Raw genomic sequence first — 21,512 nt, 5'->3', positions numbered from 1 at the left:
GTGCACTTTGCTGCAGCAGGAACCTGTCAGGAGTCAGTGAACAAGTACTCCCCCTACACATTTGAGGTGTAATTTTAGGAAGATTTGAAGTGAAACTCCTGCCAACACACTTGAAACTCGAATACAAAAATTTAAAATAATACTGAAAAAACTGACATGAAATATGGCCTCTAATCTCATAATCAACTTTATTAAATCATGTTTTTAGAGAAAAAGGTCTCTCTAAAAAAATATGTTTTCAACAGATTCATCCATCTGTACTTTAGACAGCGTTAACAACCCAGGGCTTAATGTTAATTAAAGAATAGTTCAAAACAAATGTTCCAAATAATTTCCAACATATCCATCACACTTCATCTGTCATGTCTAACCATCATCATCACACATTTCCATCAGAACAAAATAACTGTCCGTGACTTTTTACATTTCATATTCTCAGCACTCACTTTTAGTGTCATCTTACAACTCATTTTCCTCTGTAGACTATTTACTCTTCATGTCCTTGTAGACTGAAAACTAAAAGAGGCTTTAATAAAATATTTATTGTTAGTAACTGAAGAATCAGATGAAAGTACAGATGTCTCCCACATCAACAGTGAAAGGACAGACCCTTCAATGTTTGACTTAACACACCCAGGTAAGTATTTACACTCATAAATGTACAGAAGTTGTTTGTGATTATCTAAAAACATTATCTCATTAATATCAGGAAGTTTGTTTAAAGCCACCAAGACACTGACACTTCAATTCCAGTTAGTTTTGTAGGCAGAATGAGTCCATTTTAAGTTTTAAACAAAGTGTAAGTGCTTTTAATAGTATTAAAAAAAAAATTTCTTCGTAAAGTAAGTGTGTAACCTTCCTAAGGTGCACATGTATTTACATAAAGTGCTACATTTCTGTTTTAAAAACAGGAAAATCAGGAGATACAATATAGAGAGCACCTTGAGGACTGCAGTGTATCTACATTCAGTTTTGTAGCGCTACATCAGTCAAACACAATCTACAAAGTGCTTTATCTAACATATAACATTGCATTGCCATGTACAACACACATCATTTACGTGTTTCTGTGTCTTGCCATTTTTTACAGGAAATATAAAACCGTCATGACAGTATTGAGAAAGAGGAAGATGGGGGGGTGGTGTGGTGTGATGTAAAGATAAACTGGCAACATCACGGACTGTTTTTTTTTTATGTGATTCAAACCAGAAAACTTTAAACCTGAAAACTGAAAAGTTTTGTGATTTTTCTAAATATGTGTGTTTCTTTGTGTTTAAACAACATGTAGCTATAAATGTATGTTAGACTAAAGAAGGTTCTTATCTGTGGAGAGAAAGAAAGTGTTCTGTAAGTAAGTATCTGTGGGTGTCTTCTCACATGACGATACCGTCCTTACCAAAACCCTCCATCAATCTTTATTACACTGGAAAACACACTCATATTGACTCATACTTTTCACATTTAGCACTCTGGGGAAGACCCCCAACAAGCCCAGTGGGATTTCCTCTCCTGCACTGCTTTTGTTTCTTTCTTTCTCTTTTTTTTCTTTTTTTTTCTTCTTTTTTTTGCAAATAAATAATCCAACCTGTTGTTGTTGTTGTTGTTTGTTGTTGTTGTTGTTGTAGTGTATACAGTATAAGTGAGATGAATGTAAGACCCCCACACTCAAATGCAGTTAGGCTGTGTGTTATTATACCAGTATGTGAATACAGTCAAACCAGTTTAAAACATGTATTATCCTAGCAAACAATGAAAGGATTGAAGTTGACAATAGTCCATGGTCTATTATATTTACTTTCTGCATCATTTGCTGCTACTGAGACCCTAATAGCTTCTCTGATATAAGTTCAAAACAGCCTAAAAAGACTGTCAGCCAAGCTGCTTTGACATCATGTTGCATTGATTTGCTATTAATGTTGAACTTGAACGTCTCCTGCATGTTGCTCTCTATGAAATGCGCTCTTCTCATCCAGTCCAGCTGTTTACACATTGCTGATGCGAACACTGAGCGGAGTGTCCCTGACACGTCCACGCTCCTCTCCTCTCTCCCTGTAACTCTGCTCCAGACGAATCTTCTCTGGATCGGAAACATCTGGCAGAGCGCCACTCCCGTTGCTCTGGTACCCATGCTGGGGGCTGGATGGTTTGAAGATGGGTGTGGTCTTGGTCTTGGCCACTTTGTCAAAGAAGGAGAAGTCTGCTACGTATTTGCCTGATGTGGAAAGAGAGACCACAGGAGGGAACTCATAGCCCCAGAGGATCTCATCCGGCAGGTAGGAGGTACGAACCTGGCAGGTAGCGGAAGTCGGCTCCACTGTAGCGCTCATGATCACCAGCAGCTCAAAGTCAGCCAACTCTGGATCTGTCCAGCCACCGCCTAGTGGAGATAAATGAGGTGGGAGGAGATACAGAGGAGTGTAAAAAGAAGGGAGAGAGGATAAGAAGGAAAAATGAGAAAGAGGAAGGAAGAATTTAAACTACTAAGCTTAAAGGTACACTGTGAAGTTTTTGACCAATAGTAGTCCTACAGAGCAATGTTACAATGGCAGTACGTGTCTCTGCAAGCCTGATACATTTCGAACTTGAAACCAATCAGCACAAATGATTCAGCTCTTGTTTTTTGCATTACGTTTCATTGTCATCACCACTTGGACCTGCCAAGCAGAATAATGGATCTATCTAGTGTATTCTCTCCCAGGATATTTGATGGACTAAGGATAAAAACACCTTTGACTTGTGACTCTTCCACAACTCACCAAATTTCAATCCCTCACCATCAAACTTACCCTTGGCTGCCCAGGCTCGCAGGGGGCTGCTGTCATCAATGATGTGGTAGAAGGTGAGGGGCAGGATGAGGAAGGGGCTGTCGCTGGAAGTATCCACTTGAAACGGCACGTTCCTCTGGTCCAGACGAACTGTCTCACCTTCCTTGGTCAGAGACGTCTGGAGCAGTTTTCCCGTCACCTGGAGGGAACAAAGCACATAGAGCAAAGTTTGCTTTACTATTTAACAAATTGGTCATGAACATGAAATGATTACAACATATCATGAAATTTGTTGAGACACTTTTTTATTAGTATTAGTTGCATTTTAGTGGTGGTGTAAATATGTTTTTCTCTATTTCTACACACACTTACTGTACCTGACACCCCAGCAGGAGACTCTTGCGCATGTTGGCTACCCTGATCATCAGGCAGGGTCGGCCTTCGTTAGTCGACACCACAGCATGTTGACTAAACTTCACAGTCTCTCCACGCTTCTTTGGCCGAGCAACCTGAGCAGAGTGATGTTCGATTGAAGTTTGATCATCTTTCATCAGATTTGTACACATGAAGAGTCTCAACATAGGAATGGATGGATCACATATATATTTAACATTAACCTGGTCAAGAGAATGATCACCTGACTCTGCAGTTACCTTAACTTTACAGAGCATTTTAGCATCTTTCAAACTTTCAGCAAAAAAGCTCCGACTGTGTGTTCAGACAGAACACAGAGCACACTATTCAATTTAAAGTCGCATCTGTGCAAGTTGAAAATGTTTCTATTTGGGCGATAAGTTCACTCTGGATGTCTTGTGCACTGGCTACTGGTAGTGGTACCTTGGCCAGGAAGGTACCAGTGATGAAGATCTCCATCAGCATGGTCATGACCAGCTGGATGATGAGGAGGATGATGGCAGCTGGACATTCTTCAGTGATGCAGCGGAAACCATAACCAATGGTTGTCTGGGACTCCAGGGAGAAGAGGAAGGCCCCTGTCAGGGTCTGCATCTGCATCACACAGGGCGTGTGGTTGGATGGTGGGTCAAACTCTGCAAGAACACAGCTGATAGGTCATTCAAGTTCAATCTGAAATATGTTAAAATGACATACTCAGTTTGTGTGCTGTTGTTTTTTAAACTTTATTATGGTGATGCTGGTTTTTGCATTGCCTCAAAAGCTAAATGTTTGTAAAGCAGAGTATCTACACCAATGTAAAAAAAAAAAATCCTATTAATATGCAACATTAACCACAACTATAAACCTTTCATTATGATACTAGATGAGGCACCTACATTGGAAACATGACTAACAGGAAGTGGGTACGAGAGCAGGTATATTATGGGGGATATGAGATCAACTCTCACCAACATTGAGGTTCAAGCTCAAGATGAAGTTAAAGCAATACAATTTATATCATAATTTATGCCTCTTTACAACAACTAAACATAACATTCACCTCCATAACAGAGCCCATGGATCATGTATTATTATTTATTTTCATGGATTGTATTAAGTTACTTATTGGACACTTCTTTGAATAAAGTTTCAAAGTATGTCACATAAAATAATGAGTCATTTAAAGAATATAAAATAAAAAAACATTCAATACATCTATATACAATAGTTTAAATTTGAGAAAAGAGTAACACAAATAAGAGGGTAGATTAAACTGAAAGGGCAGAAGGCGTGGGTTTAAGACAGTTGTCACCGTTTCCAGTCAGATACGCTCCATCACACATCTTTATGCCACCCATCACAATACCACATTATCACTTTTTTAAAACATTGTTTCCTCTTTCTTTCCCCCCACTTTTATTGCACACAAGTGAAAAGAGAAGTCACATGCACGGAGTTTTGGTAATGTGTCATTTGGACACTTAAATGCGCCGACAACTTTCCCATTTCTTTATAAGACTGAATAAGCTTGATTGAATAGGCAGCAATTAAAGCTAACTGGTTATTATTTATTAAGAGTTTGAATTGACTTATTTATCATGAGTGTGTGGGTGGTGTTTGCTCAGATTTGATACACAGTAACCACACAACCCATTAACTGTCATCAGATTCTGACTCAAATGTTTCCTAATCCCGATTTTCACATTTTCTAACTGGGCCATGTCTCATTTAAATCCATTGAGAAGAGCAAAGGGGAAAGAAATACAGAAATCATTCATGTGAAATAACAAGAACTGTTCTAACATTGGCAGAAATAGTGTGTTAATGTAGGACCCCATCACTCATAGTCAGAAATCTGAATCTTGTGTTGTTGGCAAGTGATGTATATCTCTCACAGCTGTGAGGTGATCTTAATGCTGTGGCCATAGTCATAATTGCAAGTCACAAAAAGGCTCTCTGGTGTTGCTAACATTAATAGTAACACCTGTGCCTTTTCTACTGCAACTGTCAAAAAATGAACTTGCTTGACTGGAGATTAAATGGCAACAACATGCATTCAATTTAGACGTAATTCTTTTCTCTTCTTCAATGGCATGTCTCATGTAGCGACTAGTTGACTCATAGTGTGAATTTCAACAGTGCATAAGAGCCGGAAACTGTAAAACCAACCACAGTCCTGAACACGAACCTGTATATTTTCACTCATATCCAGGATTGGGTTTGGCTGCAGACATAGCTGAGTATGTTAAGCTTATAAGATGTCAGTTTTGGAGGTTTCGATGCAATGTGCTGAAAATAATTTTGTTTGTGTTGCTCAAAGCATCTAAAAACATTTGCAAAACTCAAAAGGGCAGAAACAATGTTCAAGTGATTAAAGATGGTCCTCATTGAAACTACTTTATCCAGAGTAGGCTCGACATGTTTTAGGGGAGGAAACACATGAAACCACCAGTTAACTTGTGTTAACCTCCCCTCTTTCTTTTTTTTTTTTAAACTCCCATTCCTCCTCTCTCACCTAGCAGATCTCCATGCACGAGCGCCACAAGGTACCAAAGCACCCCAAATAGGAACCAGGTCCCCGCAAATGTGGCAAGGAACAGGAAGAACTTGTAGCGCCACTGCATATCCAGAAATGTTGTCCAAAGATCACGCATGTACAGAGCGCTCCGTCCACTGACGTGCTCGATGCGTACGTTGCTACGGCCATCTTTGGACAGGACACGTCTCCTCTTCCTCAGTGTACCGCTGCCACCAGAAATGCCTCCACCCAGTAAGGGTTTCAAAACGTCTGTCTGTGTCTGGGAATGGCAAACTTTCTGTGGAGAGGAGCTACGAGAGGAAGGTGGTGTAGCAGATGTCATCTGGTGAATAACAGAGAAAGGGGTTAAGTTTAGTCATTTCAGGGCTGTTAATAGGCTCATTTGAGATCCATTCTGAGTGGACTGGGAGATTTGAAGAAATGTTGCATACATAAATTGTTAGCTTTTATATCTTGTATTCAAAACATCAGTAGCAGTACAGTATGGTATGATAAAAAGTGATGCTGACTTCCTTTCTTATTCAGGGAAACTGCCACTGATTACTGATAACTGTATAATTTGGTAATTTCCCCTGCAGCCGCTTGTTCTCATTCTCGGGGAGTGCAGGGGTGGGGGTGTTTCATCTCAAATGAGCCTAATAATGCATAAAAATCAATCCATAAAACAACCAGCGGAGAACTTAACATCATTCTGTTACAAAGCAAGAAACCAGCAAATCAAAAACTTTTAATCAGCAAATCAAACTGAAAGGCCATGCACATCTACACAAGTGTTTTTGGTAATTTGTTGGCTAATTAGATGTACATTTCTCTTTAACTGCTTCCTCGGGGAGTTTCCTCAAGTCTCTAAGCACCCAAATACCAAACTTTGCTGTAGCCTTCTTACATGCAAAGCTTTAAACAAATGAACAATCGGAAAAAAACATCCAAAAAATCCAGTAAGAGGTGAACATTTTTCTGAGAATACTCATAAAAATGTTCACCTCAATTCCAGGTATTCCACCCTAATCAGACAGAGTACGTAAAAACACTTGTGTAGGTGTACTGTGCATGAGTGGTTCGACCTTTTGGTTTGTGATACCAAGTGTTTTTAATCTAAACCTGGTCATATGATATAAAAAACTAAATGTGTTTACACAATAGTTATTCTAAATTGCCACATTCAGGTCAAGAGAGGAGCAACATAGTTATGTGAGGTTAAAATCTTGGCTAATTCCTCTCTTACTGTCATCTCTGGACACTTAGCTAGACTGCATGAGGCAATTATCAGATTCTCTATTTCAGAAAGTTGTCACACTGAGCCCACCCAATTTCAATTGTTGGGAGGAGTAAGAGGAGGGGGTTTCAGGTGCTGTTAGATGATGATTTATTACTTCGTGTATAGCATACTGAGACCTTTAGTTTGCCGTTATTGGAACACATAAACAGCTACTGAGAGATAATATTGTAATGGAAGAAAGGTGTTTTCAGTTTATAACAACTGTGAGCTGATAACTGTGAGAGGAAGAGTAGGTACTTCCCTTTTTGGTTTCTAATTGCATCAAAGACATAGGAAACACACATGTGTCAAAATAGCTTGGGTGTGGTGTGAGTATGTGAGCAGTTCGTGTAGGTAATATATTTTGTGTTAGTAAATTAATCTAATAGTCTGTGAACCTTCAGTTTGAGAACCAATAACCAAAACCTGCAAAACCAGACAGTCTAAATAAAACATTGAGGTAGAAGAACGTTGGTGCCTGACCAGAGTAAAAGTGGCCCTGTCTATTAAAATACATCCTGTTTAAAACAATGTGAAAAAACCCATCAGTCTGTGCAGTGTCAGTATTCAACCTGTCACTAATTCAAACATGTTTCTTACTCTACTGGCATCAATCAACAACTATCAGATGACTTGTCATTAACGTTTGTAAAGACATTAATTGTGTCCAGAAGATGAATCCTGATGAGTTTGATGATTTCCTGACTTTAGTGTCACACCATCAGCAGATCAATCAATATCTGCAAGATCACATGGCACAAAAATGTATAGTTCCTAGACAATGACCCGCTGACTTTTCATCTCTTTGCCAGAATAAGTTTGACACTTTTGGCTCAGAGTGAAACGTCTCGATACCTACTGGGTGAATTCCAACAAAATTTGGCACACGTATTTCACCTCCCCCTCAGGATTCATTGTAAAAACTGTTGTGATCTCTTTTCAGTGCGTTCAACACTTTGGTTTATGACCAAATACTTGCAAAACTAACGGCATTCCCATTGTCCTTAGCTATTTGTGTTTAGTGCTAATTAGCAAATGTTAGCATTCTATCATCAGCATATTAATCAGTCAACGAGAGCATGTTAACATGATAACTGACCACCAATTTTACATATACATAGACTACAGGCCCTACATATAAAAACTATACTATATACACGATCGCCCATAAAGTTGGAATAATTTTGTTGTCAGACACATTCCTCTTATATTTTCTATTTATACACATCAGTAATCACCTTTGACCAGGTGCAATGAGATTGATCAATAACATTTTTAGAATATATACACTCAAAAATAATATAAAAAATATTTTATTCCAACTTTATGGGCGACCATGTACAAACTTTCTCCCTAAAATGTTATTTATCTCATAATTTGATTTCTTTAAAATGAGAATAACAACCTCACACAGCTGCCGGTGTGGTTGCACACTCAAATATGGAACAAATGCCTCGGAGAGAGAGAAGTTATTGGCAGGGTGAGCAGAAGCAGTAGCACTTCCTGTTTACCTTTAAAGATCATCAAAGATATATCTGATAAAAGGGAAGAGGAGCTAGTGGTATAGCAGTGCTAATTGTGTAAATTTATTTGATAGGTTGATGATCATTTTTAGTGCATGTGTGATTATAGAATGTTTCACTCACAAGGCAAACCCTTTGTGTTACTGAATTTGTAAATGCTACCTGAATGCATGAATGGTTGCCCCTGTCACACACAGACAAACAGTTACTGTATCTCCACACATTTCACACACTTACGTCCAACAAATCATGTAGGCCCATGGAGAGAAGACAACCGAAACAAGGAGGAAGATAAGGAAAGACAATAGAAAGAAGAGTACAATTAGGATGACGGTGCACTGCATTAACCCAACGAACACAGAGTCTCATTTGTGAGCCGGAGGAGAGAGGAGAAACTTTGAATGAGTCAATTAAGGTTAATCTTTGTCCAAAACTCAGATTTTGACCGAGATAAAGTTGTTGTTTTTTTAAATGGCTTCACTGTTGATCCTAACCACAGAGGCCTTCAGTGGACAAAGAGTGAACTTCTGATTAGAAACTGGAGACGGCTGTAAGAGTTTGGTAGGAAAAGGGCCAAAGTTTGGCTTTCAGGGTGACTTGGACTGCTTTTACAGTCTTTCTCTCAGGTGTTTTTTGTTGCTTTACACACTGCGTCCTCACAACGTCTCTCTGTCTCTCTCTCACACACACATATTAAAGCAGAACAGATAATCCTGCCTGGTATGCAAGCTGTAAAGGTCACACTATGCGACCAAAACTATTTGGACACTCTGACATTACACCATATGTGATTGCTGAACATATTTCCTCAGCCTCCGCTCTTCTGGGAAGGCTTTTTATACGATTTTTGAGATTGGCTGTAGGGATTTTCTCCCACTGTGCAACAAGTGCATTAGTGAAGTCAGACACTGACACTGGGCAAGAACTTTTCACCATGAAGGCAAGGCTTGTAGTCACTATTTGATTTCATCCCAAAGTTGTTAGTTGGGATTGACATTAGGGCATTGTGTGTCAAGTTCCTCTGCGTCAAATGTGGTGTGTTAAAGTACACCAGAGTACAAATCATAGATGTCCGTATACTTTTGGCCATATAGTGTAACTCAAAATAGCATTTCTGCATTCCAGATCATGGATTACATAACCAATCAGCTTTAATTACATCACACTTTTGTGATTATGAAAGGGGCGAGCCCCTCGGAAGCTTCATAATTACAATGACACTATTGAAAACTTCACTCTGGAACGCTCCTCTCGCCCCAATCTTTTCTTGTCACTCACACAAACAAAACACAAACACACTCACATGTCCAAGAAACGAATCCCACTACCGGCGTCTATCAGATAAACACTAAATGACTAAATGAGAGTCCACGAGAGGGAAAAGAGGGAAGTATTTTTCACCAACCTCTCCAGTAGGATGTATTCCATCTCCATGGCAACACGACAACTTAGTGCATTGCCCTGCGTCAGTGAGCCGAAATCCAAAATCTGAATCAAAAAGTTTTTCTTTTTGCCAAACAAAGGAGCGCTGAATGTTTTCCTGATCTCCCTCTCTCTTTCTACTTTCCTCTTTCTCTCTCCTTCCTTCTCTCTCTCCTCTGTGTACACAGGAATGCTTTGTTAGGAGCTGAGATAAAAGAAACAAAAGACACCATTGACAAAAACGACTCTGTGCCCATCCATGTGTGTGTGTGTGTGTGTGTGTGTGTGTGTGTGTGTGTGTGTGTGTGTGTGTGTGTGTGTGTGTGTGTGTGTGTGTGTGCATGACTGTAGGTGTACATGTGTTATTTTGCATGCACGTATGTCTGTGTGTGTGTGTGTGTGTGTGTGTGTGTGTGTGTGTGTGTGTGTGTGTGTGTGTGTGTGTGTGTGTGCAATTATCCGAGAAAGACTGTACAATTATGTGGGTGTGTGTAGTGTGTGTGTGTGTGTGTGTGTGTGTGTGTGTGTGTGTGCAAGAGAGAGAGAGAGAGAGAGATGAGTGAAAGGGAAAAACGAGGGAACGGAAGAGAGGAAGGGAGAGAGAAAGAGATCTGTGACAAAAGGCCCTCGTTAGTATTCTGGAGTGAGGAGTAATCCCCTCCATCTCTCCCTATTCCCCCCTTTCTCCCTCTCACACACACGCACACACACTTTTTCTCTCTTCCCCCTTTATTTTCTTCTTTTCTTACTTTTCCATTTGGTCTCTTTCTTCAAATAATTTCATTTTGGCACAAACACAAGCACTGAAATGCAATCATATTTGTTAAGTAAGTATTCATTCTGTATCTCTCTTTCTCCTGCTGCCTTTCCTTCTTACAATCTTACTTTTTTCTACAGTTCATGTATCTGGTTTCTTCAGTACTTATTCCTCCTGTTACCAAATGTAAAACTCAGTGTTACATCACATTGGTAATCATCAGATACTGATGTGGGTGGGCAGTAGCAACAGGCGAACCTGCACAAATCTGTATTAGTTTGCAGAAATGATCACTATCAGCTATTTAAATAAGAAACTAATGTAAATTTAGTTAGTATCAGATTCTTAAAGCAGCATAAATCACTTCTTTATCAACTTTATTTGATGAACAGATTACACTAAATCTGCACACTTACAGTCCTTGGAGATAAAAAAAACACACATTTAGGCCTAATGACTGAGTTTCATTGCACTTCTCCAACTTCACAAAAATAACTTTTTGATTATTTTTTGCTCATAGTTTCCCATTTTTTACTCACATTGCTGCAGCAAAGTGTACAATGAACAATGTTAAACTAGAAACTATGAAGTTTCTCATAATGTCAACAATTTTTAACTCAAATATCTTCAATTAATCACTTCTAAAGTTTCTTTTTTTGTCTTTACTGCATTTTGAGAAACAGGGCATTTGTACAAACAAATACTGTACCTGCTCTAAAAGCTGATTAGATGATAATGCTGAGAAAATATTTTTGGTTTTCCATAAACCTTGAAGTTGTTGTACCGCCTGTTGTGGAGGTGCATCGTTTGAAACTCAGTACTAACTTTCACAGTTTTGTCTGTCAGTTAACATTTTGTGAAGGTTTGAGAAAAGAGAGTTTCAAACTCGTCAGGGTCGATTATCCAATAGTAAAAAGAAAAAAAAAAATCAATAGTTAATAGTCATTATGGAATAATCAATACTGGCTTCTTTCTTTTTTTCCTTAACTACTTTTGATGCTACCTAGTGTTGTGTAATCATCCCACCTTTCAGGACAAGTCATTATACAAGTAGGAACACATAAACAAATAAGAAACTTACCTTAATTGCTTAAAAAGTTGGCCTATCAGTATATTTCATTTCTTAATTTTGGAAACAAATCAGTTTTGTTGCAATATGAAACCCTTCATTTATTTCTAAGATACTTGCTGAGAAATTCATTTGCTTACCTTTTCAGTTGGGATTACAATCTAATTGACCCGTGCAAAGAGGAATTAAGGAGCTTCAGCCTTTCGTCCACATGTCTGCTTTGTTGTCATATGCATTCTCACACGACACAACTGGGACTGTAATTCTGCAGGAAGAGTAAACTTCAGCAGCTTGCGTTCCTCGAAATTGATACACCATTGAGGAGAATTATGGTGACAGTCAATGGACGGGGCTCCTGTGTCTGACCAAAAGCCCTGCTCGCAAATTCTTCCCAAAGTGACAGGACTTGGCTATATAAGAGGCAACTCTCTCTCCCTCTCTTTTTCTCTCTTCCCCTTTCCCCCTCACTCCTGAATTCCCCTTGTGTCCTGCTCACGTCTGTGTAATTGCCCGCCACCGTCTCAATTCTGTATCGGAATAACACAAGTGACAACAAATGCATTACATTAAGGCCTTCAAAATTGACATATAAGAATGAGGTTCGAATTATTACAATTTTTTGTTGCATTTGTTGTTGCATCACTTCCTCTCCTTCTAACAAAGATCTGAAAGCCAAGAAAATGTGCACATGAACACACACATAGATGCACACGTGTGGGGCCTCACATGCACATTCTCCACAAATGCACACAGGCACACGAGCACATACCCAGAAAAAGCCCCAACAAACCACCCCACTGCAGCACACACACACACACACACAAACACACACACACACACACACACACACACACGCAAGCACTCTTTTAGAGGGGTACCACAGAGCCCCCTATTCATAACTTCTTTGCAGCGTTTGCTGTGTCCAAGAGTGTCTGTACTGAGCGTCCTGTTAAGCTAAAACACATAAAGAGGGACATCCGTGAGGTGAATACAACCCCTTATTCTGCCTCAGGAGAGGGTGACAAAGCATTATTTAATGAAAGAGAGAAAGGTGGATGGTGTTGATGAGGACAATTGGTCAAATGTGCCCAGAGTCCCCGTGTGTCCACCATGTACAAAATTCAGGAAGGCCTTTTTTTTGTATTTTGTGGTATTTTTGTAATCTTAAGTAGCTGTGTACCTAAAGTGCACAGTGGTAAACATATGGAACGATAGAGGCAATTCTAATGTAGAATATCATGATTTTATTTTGCCATTTACCTTATTTAAGATGTGATATTTTATTTAACTGCTTTTGTGGGGTCAAAGTCAGCCACAGAGCAGCACCCTTGGAGCTGGAAAGGTTTCTTGCTCAGAGTACTTCTGTAGAGTTGTTGTGTGCATGCAAGTTTCAATGTGGGGGAAATTGCAGTTGTGCAAAGTGCAAAGACTGCACCTGACTGCAGAGGAACTCTGCACCTATACATGAGAGAAGATGTGTTGCCTCGGTAGGACACTACGTGACCATTTATAAACCTCAAAACAGAAATGAGCACACACTGCATTATGGAATGACAGAAACCAAAACTAAAAAGTACATATGTGTACTGTGAATCTACTTTAGGTGTCTCAATCTTGGCAAATGGAAACTAAGTGTGATAAAAAGGTGCAACTGTCATTGGTTTTGTCACTCTGTGGTCCTCTGAGAAACAAGCTGAAGCAACAACGAAACACCAACGAAAAGGTGCAAAAACAAAAAAAACAGACAGCCTCTATCGCAGCATCATGAGCTTAACAGATGATCAGGGTTGTCAAATGACTATGGTGCAAGACACATTGCAAAAACAGGCAATGACTGCACAAATATGCTCAGCAAAACCACAGTGATATATACCCACACAAGATCTTCTCTCTTTCTGTCTTAAAGGATTTGACTAGCAATTTTCTATATTTCTGTTAACAAATCTCATTTGCAAAGTAAAACCAACAATGAGCTGACTAGCCTTATATATCTATTTTCTATGTGCTTTAGACCTCAGTGGCTTTCTAAAAATGATTAAAAACATGTCAGTTAGCCACACACGTTGCACCGAGTGGTTCCCTCCCACCGAAGAGTGATCACAGCCTCATACTGCTATAACAGTGATCACGTTTTGCGTCACCAGAAATTAGTTTGTTTTTTATGGCAGACAGCGCTGTGCATGACAATGTTTGCAGCTTGTGGTACATATCACAACCTCCTGACTTTATACTAAAGTTTTTTACAATGTACAATGTAGTATGAAAGTCAAGAGTCTGTCATGCGTAGCACAACAAGCCAGTGAAGCTCTATATATGGAAGTGAGTTCCTGTACCTATGCAGTAGCGTCTGCACCAGTTTGACAAATTCCTGCACATTTATTGTAAATCATGCAAACACTTACTTCATTTGGAAGCTGGTTTAAATGACTCAGTAATAGATAAGAACTATCACCTATGTTGGTTAGATTTTCTGGACATCAGTTGCAGCAATGCCCGTAGGCGTCAAAACAAATGTTGAGCGACAAAGGTTCAAAAGCGATGTTCATAGTTAGTTTGTTGTAGGATTTATGATTTGAAGTCTATTACAATATCTGAAGCACCCAGTTTAACCTGTCTAGACCTGCCGTTTTGTAATTTATCTCACTTTAAGTCAAACTGATTTGGCCAAAAACATTTACCTTCAAATCACATGTAGACATGGGCATGATTTTCATTTTGCTTAACGGGAAAGTTGAACAATTTCTTAAAATTTTCCACTAAATCTTTCCTCACGTCACCTTTAGATGACATGTGACCTACATGAGCGGTTGAACAAGGCCTGAGAACTTTTTTACCACTTCCTCTCTGAAAAACAAAATGTAGTGCAAGAGGGAGCAGAGCGAAGGAAGGATGCTGGTTTTGTGTGTGTACATGCATGAGTGTGTGTGCGTGCATGTGTGTGTATGGCGTATGGTGTGTGTGAGTGTGTGTGTGTGTGTTTTTAGGGGTCAGTCAGTGCTTTTGGCTCAGGGTAGTGCTGGGGTGTTGGTGGACTTACCTCCGCTCCATTCATTCTTAGAAACTCTCTTTTTCTCCCTCCAGCCTTTTATATCGCTCTCTACCTCGTCTCCTGCATATTTATTTGCTGTTTTGCTCGTTGTTTCATTGTCTTCCTGTGCCGTTCTTGCCATCCTGGTGAAAGAAAAAACCCAGTGGCACTGATACTGGGTCGCAGAGAGTTTGGACATATATATATATATATATATATATATATATATATATATATATATATATATATATATATTTTGTTTCATTAATTAATTATACTCATTATTCATCAATATGTGATTAACTTCATCCTTACATCATCCATTCATCTGCTTGAACATGCTGTGATACAGCAGATAATAAATAGTTATTGGTAAATAATAAATATTGCAATGTCTTCATTCTGCAGAAGAAGTAACAACTTAAAGTTGGTGCAGCAGTGCAATGCTCAAATCTGCTACTCCAGAATATTCCATATCTGAAAGAGTGGATGATGAGAAATGACAATGAACAAGAACTGAGGTGTGTTGTTGCACTAATTCTTCAGAAATTCTGACAACAAAAGGAAATGTGACCATATTTAAGCATCCTACCACCCTGCTGGCTCATACTGATCTATTATTGCTGCCCTTGTTGCATGTTTGAGTTTGGCCAACAGGTGGCAGCAGATAACAAGTTTTTTTTCTTCCATATAGACTGAAAGATTTTAAATCTGTGTGTATGTGTGTGTGTGTGTGTGTGTGTGTGTGTGTGTGTGTGTGTGTGTGTGTGTGTGTGTGTGTGTGTGTGTGTGTGTGTGTGTGTGTGCGTGCGTGCGTGTGTGTGTGTGTGTGTGTGTGTGTGTGTGTGTGTGTGTATGTGTGTGTGTTTACTGAAACTTCCCATAAATCTTCAGGGATGCTGTTCTTCCTTCTCAATCCGCCCAACTGAAAACAGACACACAGTTATGGAGTTTGATTTCTTGTACTAATAACAAATAAACACACAGATACATGCAATGAAACAAAACAGCATTTTTTTTGTAATGATGTGATGCACAAAGTGATGAGTCAGCGTTTTTTTTCTTCCCACAACCAAATATTAACTGTGAGTAGATAACTTCACTTGTATCTTTACCATTTTTTTCTCTGAATTGAATTTGCTTTATAATAAAATAAAGCATCCACACTCAACTCAATAATAAAACAAAGATCCAGCAACTGCGTGCTGGATCTTTGAAGTAGTAATTCATGAAAAAGAAGAAGGGATTTTTTAATTGCAACACGGATGTTTCAGTCAAGACGCCCTTCTTCAGCGTGTGCACTGGCAATTTCACAATCAATAGACACAGGTAGTCTTTCTTTTCATTATTTGCTTCAACACATTTTTTTAAGAAACAATGAAAATATATAATATTTTCACCCAAAAGATACATGGATTAGGCAAGAAATATTGCCCATATTTAAAGATGCATTAGTTCACTATCAGAAGTGACTTTAAGCACATCTCCAAACAGTTCCAGAGGTTGGTGAAAACCTCATGTCTGATCCCAGTGACCAAGATGAATCACTTAGCATCTTGCTCATAAGTTACTAGACCTTTGAAATGCCATCACGGTGCTACTACTAAAGAAGTTTTCAGTATACATGAACAAATTCATCTTTAGACTCAATGGCTGATGCAGTAACCTACACTAGGACTCCCCTCACTGGGGACTAAAAGCATCAACATCAGGTTAGTTGTGCTATAGGATGTTACAGGCCAATGAAATGGACCAAGATGTTGGCAAACCAACCAACCAACCTTGACATGATGTAAAAAAAAAAAAAAAAAAAAAAAAAAAACCTCAAAAGATTTTAAAGCTCAATGCACATAGGTCTTTTCAGAACGTCTGGTGGTGCAACACAAAAAGATGACCCAGTTTGCTTCCTTGTCAGTAAGCTTAAGTTACTGTAACTTGATTTCATCGTAACTGATATAACATGTACACACCTACAAAGACAATAACACATGCCGTATACTTGAGGGAAATTGCTTCAAGCTTAGATCATGTAGAATGAAAAACTGTAGTTTGATTTGATTTTCTTTTATTGTTTGTCTCTAAAACATAATAACTATTAAATGCAGTGTGTTGAATGGAGCTGTAATAGTGATTTATTAATTGTGTTTAATAACACATAATACATCAGAAAGCAGAACAAAATAGAGGAAGCAGGAAGAACATAGGTAGAACAATCAAATAATAAACTGTAAAAAGGATAATAATGTTTTTGATTGCATGATTCCACAGTTTTAGATGTTCTCAGATTCACTTCTACTAGACTGTAGACATTACAGATCTACATGAGCTGTGATAACGAAGTAACTAATAATAGTTTGTTTAGAGTTACAACACTTTCTCCATGTGGACTTAATGAGCTTTTGCCCCTTAAAGTGATGCTAAAAGACAAGTGATCTACAATGCATGTGCTGTATCTGCAATACAAACTCCATCCACAGGAGACTCGTCTGTGATTTGTTTGCAGAGTGAGAGCGGCAGGTTTTGGCCTCTCTGGTGTAAAGGCCTGACAACCGTGTGAATACAAATCAGCTGTTACATAACACCGGAGAACCACAACACTGGCTGCTCTGTACTGTTATCACAATGTGTACATGAAACACACACTCACACTGTAGATATACTGCGCTTTGTAAACGTTTTAGGCACTTTAGATATTTAGATTCTTATGCATTATGCAGTACCATAAGGGAGGCATCTGATTGGTCCCAAATGTATTCTGCAGCATGACAATGAGCCGAAACATTCAGCTAGAGTTACAAAGAACTATATTCAACCACAAGAAGAACAAGGAGTCCTGCAGCAGATTGTTTGATCTCCAAAGAGCCCTGATCTCAACATCATGGAGTCTGGGATTAACACGAAGAGACGGAAACAGCTGAGATGAGAAGAACTGTGGCAACTTCTTCAAGATGTATGAACAACTTAAGAAGTGCCTGAAAAACTATGAGCAGGTGTACGGAGGAGAACTGCTGCTGTTTTAACCCTCCTGTTGTCCTCGAGTCAAGGAAGGAAGGGAGGAAGAAGGAAGGAAAGGAGGAAGGAAGGAAGGAAGGAAGGACAGAGGAAGGAAGGAGGGAAGGAAGAAGGGAAGGAAGGACGGAGGAAATAAGGAAGGAAGGAAGGTAGGAGGGAGGGAGGGAGGAAAGAAGGAAGGAGGGAGGGATGGAGAAAGGAAAAGAGGAAGGGAGGAAGGAAGGAGGGAGGGATGGAGAAAGGAAAGGAGGAAGGGAGGAAGGGAGGAAGGAAGGAAAGAAGGACAGAGGAAAGAACGAAGGGAGGAAGGTAGGGGGGAGGAAAGAAAGAGAGAAGGAGGGAGGGAGGAAAGAAGGAAGGAGGGAAGGAAAGAAGGAGGGAGGGAGGAAGGAAAGGACAGAAGAAAGGAAGAAAAGGGGATGGAGGAAGGGAGGAAAGAGAGAGGAAGGAAAGAAAGAGAGAAGGAGGGAGGGAGGGAGGAAGGACAGAAGGAGGGAGGGAGGAAGGAAAGAAGGAACAGTCAAAACAGACGGGGTCTGACCCGGGAGGACGACACGAAGGTTAAAGGCAAAGCTGCTCTCAGCAAATATTGATTTTCCATTTCTGGTTTCTTCTGTTTGCTTAACTTTGCAAGAACTTCCTTGACTAATAAAAAAAAACTATTCATGTAATTATTTTTCAAATCATCCTCACTTCACTTTAACTTGCACAGTCCAAACATATAAACACAAATATCATGCTCATAGCTACACTTACACACTCAGGAATGCATGCACATGTTTGTACACATACACCCAAGTATTTCAAAGCTATGCACATAAAAACTACCTGAGCCTGTTATCTTTGTTCCAGTTGTTCAGTCTGTCATTATTTCCATCCGTTTGTCTCTTTATCGATCAATCCATCCAAACTCAAGATCAAGAACAAGACATGTCAAGAAATGCTTGCCATTTATTCATTATGGCTCGTTGTTGTATCTAAAGTATGATTCCTGATGATTTTGGTGACACTTCTTACCTTCTGTTAGTGCAACTATCATGTTATAATTTCCACTTAATTTGATGACACATTAATGACAAGATCTTCAACACTAATGGCCAGATTTCCATGACTTTTGATGAATATTTGTGGTTTGTTTTTAGAAACCACACATCATTTCAGTATTTGTTTATAGTACCATCATCAGGGCAAAATGTACTCTGGAAAAATCAACATCTGCTCTGAGCACATTCATTTAAACTATGTTCATCATAAGACTCCAGGGATTCAAATGTCAGTCTGTCAGTTGCCGACCAGTTCGGTTAAGACTGAAATGTCTGAATGAACAGCTACTGAAAGGATTAAAGGTAGATAAGTACTGTATTATCAATCCCTGTGGGGAAAACTTTTAGTTATAGCAGAAAGGGTGGAACACTACAAAATCAAAAGTAGAGTAAAAATAATTATAGGAATAAATAAGATTAAAAACAGAGATTTGCAATGAAATATTCTCAAGACCTGGTTAGCAGCGTGTGAGGGAAATTGCTTTTAATGATTAATTTGCTGTTCGTTTGTGTATGAAGGTGAGTTCATTGTGCCTTAAGGTGTATGTGTTACAACATGTTAACCACAGAACCATTATTTGTCATGTTCTTTTCCAGTAATCTTCAATCCAAACATTTGCTCAGGACATTTCAGACACCTCTTACCCAATTTGCAAAACACACTTCTTTCTCTAGTTTGGTTTTCTCACTGACCTCATCTGTAGGGTCAGGTCACGTAAACGCCACTTTCACTTTGAGATAAATACAAGTTGTATCCAACTTTCCCTTTGTCAGTCAGTTCTTGAACACTGCTCTGACCCAACTTTGCAAGAGTGGAATTCTGTTTTGCTTCTAAATGTATTAAAGAATCTAAAATACTTTTTTCTGTCTGCTCTGTTTCTTCTCAACGAGGTACATTTTTTCCCACCACACAGTGCAAATGTCCAAACTTATGGTGCGTGTCTGATTGCGTTAGCGAGTGGTTGAAGGACAGTGTGTCAGTGTGTGTGTGTTGTTTATGTTTTTTATTCGAGGGGGGGGGGCTTATTCAATTGTAGATGAGTTATACAGTCTGATGACAGTAGGTAAGAAGGACCTCCTGTGACGCTCCGTGGTAAACCGAGGTAGGATAAGTCTTCTGCTGAATGTGCTCTTCACTCTGGCCAAAGTTTCGTGAAGTGGGTGGGTGGTGATATCTACAATGATCAGCAGTTTAGCCAGCATGCTCCTCTCAGCCACCATACCCACTGGGTCCAGGCTGGCTTCCAGGACTGCCCTCTTCAGCAGTAATCAGGACATTTTGTACAGACATGGACCCTAGAAGATGCATCCTAAGGACCACCATCAGCTTAACACTTTTGGATCAGAGTGAATTACCTGGGCAGCTATAGGATGGAAGATGGTGGAAATGGTTAAAGAAGTTCAAGATCCCAACAGGATCAATTGTAATGACTTTGGTGGTCCACTGACTTCCACTGGTCCACTGACTTCTCATTTCTTCATTTTCAGTGAAATGTCTCAACATCTACATCATGGATTCCCAGACAATACTGTCCTGGTATTCAAGATTCCTTGACGATGTGTCCTAATGACTTTAGTAATCCCTTGACTTTTCCATTAACACTGCCATCAGTTTGACATTTTTGGTTGTGTATGAAACATGAGGACAACTATTGGATTTCATTAAAATGACATTTGGCCCCCAGTGGATGATTTGTAAAAACTTAAGACACATTTGGCACCATCATCAGACCAGAATTTCTGTTTAGCCAATACTTTGGTTTCTGACTAAAACTGTTAACATTCCCATCAGCCTCAGCTGCACTTTCTGTTTCGTGCTAATTACTAACAAATAGCAAATGTTTGCATGTCAAGACACTAAATTAAATTGTTAAAGATCATATTTAATACACTCATGTGGTAATCATCAGCACACTGTACTCACCAAAGCGCCAGAGCCTCCAGCGTGGCTGCAGACTGTTTGCATCATACCTGGAATATACATTTCTGTTTAATCAATTCAATGAGCTTTCTTTAGTTTCATTCCTCACTTTAAAATAATATTTCACACACAATATCTCTTCATAATCTAAGAGGCAGACTGATGGGACATTTGCTGAGCACTTCCAAGCTCCAATCAACTGCTAAATCATCAGTTCAGTGAAGCTTATTCTTGATTTTGGAAATAATAGTAAGACAAAATAATCTTAAAGTGCACCTACTGGCTTTTAATGAAGCTTTCAACTGCATCTTATTGTCTATTATAGCTAAGCATTTCGTAAAACAATCAGTAGTTTTGTTTTTTTCCCCTCACTTAGCATATTCTTATTGATGAGTGTCTGGTAAGTCATGTGGGATTTTCTGTGCGGTGGACACACACACACACACACACACACACACACACACACACACACACACACACACACACACACACACACATACACAGTGACTAATACATGGCCGGAAGTCATTCACAGGGCTGCACACTACTCATGATGTACTTTACAAAGTTCCTTCTTGAACATTTCATCAGTCATGCGCTCCATCCTCCTGTATCTAATAGGCCACGTTCATTGCATCATCGTGTTTTCTGTAAATGAAAGAAAAAAATCACTTTAATGAAAAAAAAAGTTACTAATTGTGATAATATAGTAAAAAATGTACTACACAAAAAAACTACTTACATCACCAAATTAGGCCCTAACCCTTTTGTGTATTAAG

General features: G+C 39.2%; 1 protein-coding gene across 1 annotated transcript; it reads right to left on the bottom strand.

Moving 5' to 3' along the window:
- Positions 1 to 1,920: 1,920 nt before the first annotated feature.
- Positions 1,921 to 6,022, bottom strand: LOC133990625 (ATP-sensitive inward rectifier potassium channel 10-like). Its single transcript, XM_062428995.1, has 5 exons — positions 5,677 to 6,022; positions 3,603 to 3,814; positions 3,143 to 3,274; positions 2,787 to 2,964; positions 1,921 to 2,377 (listed from the first exon to the last, which is right to left on the bottom strand). The coding sequence occupies exons 1-5, from the start codon at positions 6,020 to 6,022 to the stop codon at positions 1,983 to 1,985; spliced, it is 1,263 nt and encodes a 420-aa protein (XP_062284979.1). The 3' UTR covers positions 1,921 to 1,982.
- Positions 6,023 to 21,512: the final 15,490 nt, after the last annotated feature.

This window comes from Scomber scombrus, chromosome 11 (genome assembly GCF_963691925.1).
Source record: "Scomber scombrus chromosome 11, fScoSco1.1, whole genome shotgun sequence".
Lineage (NCBI taxonomy): Eukaryota > Metazoa > Chordata > Actinopteri > Scombriformes > Scombridae > Scomber > Scomber scombrus.
The sequence above is the reverse complement of the archived record's forward strand: the minus strand, read 5'-3'. Positions and strand labels throughout refer to the sequence as shown.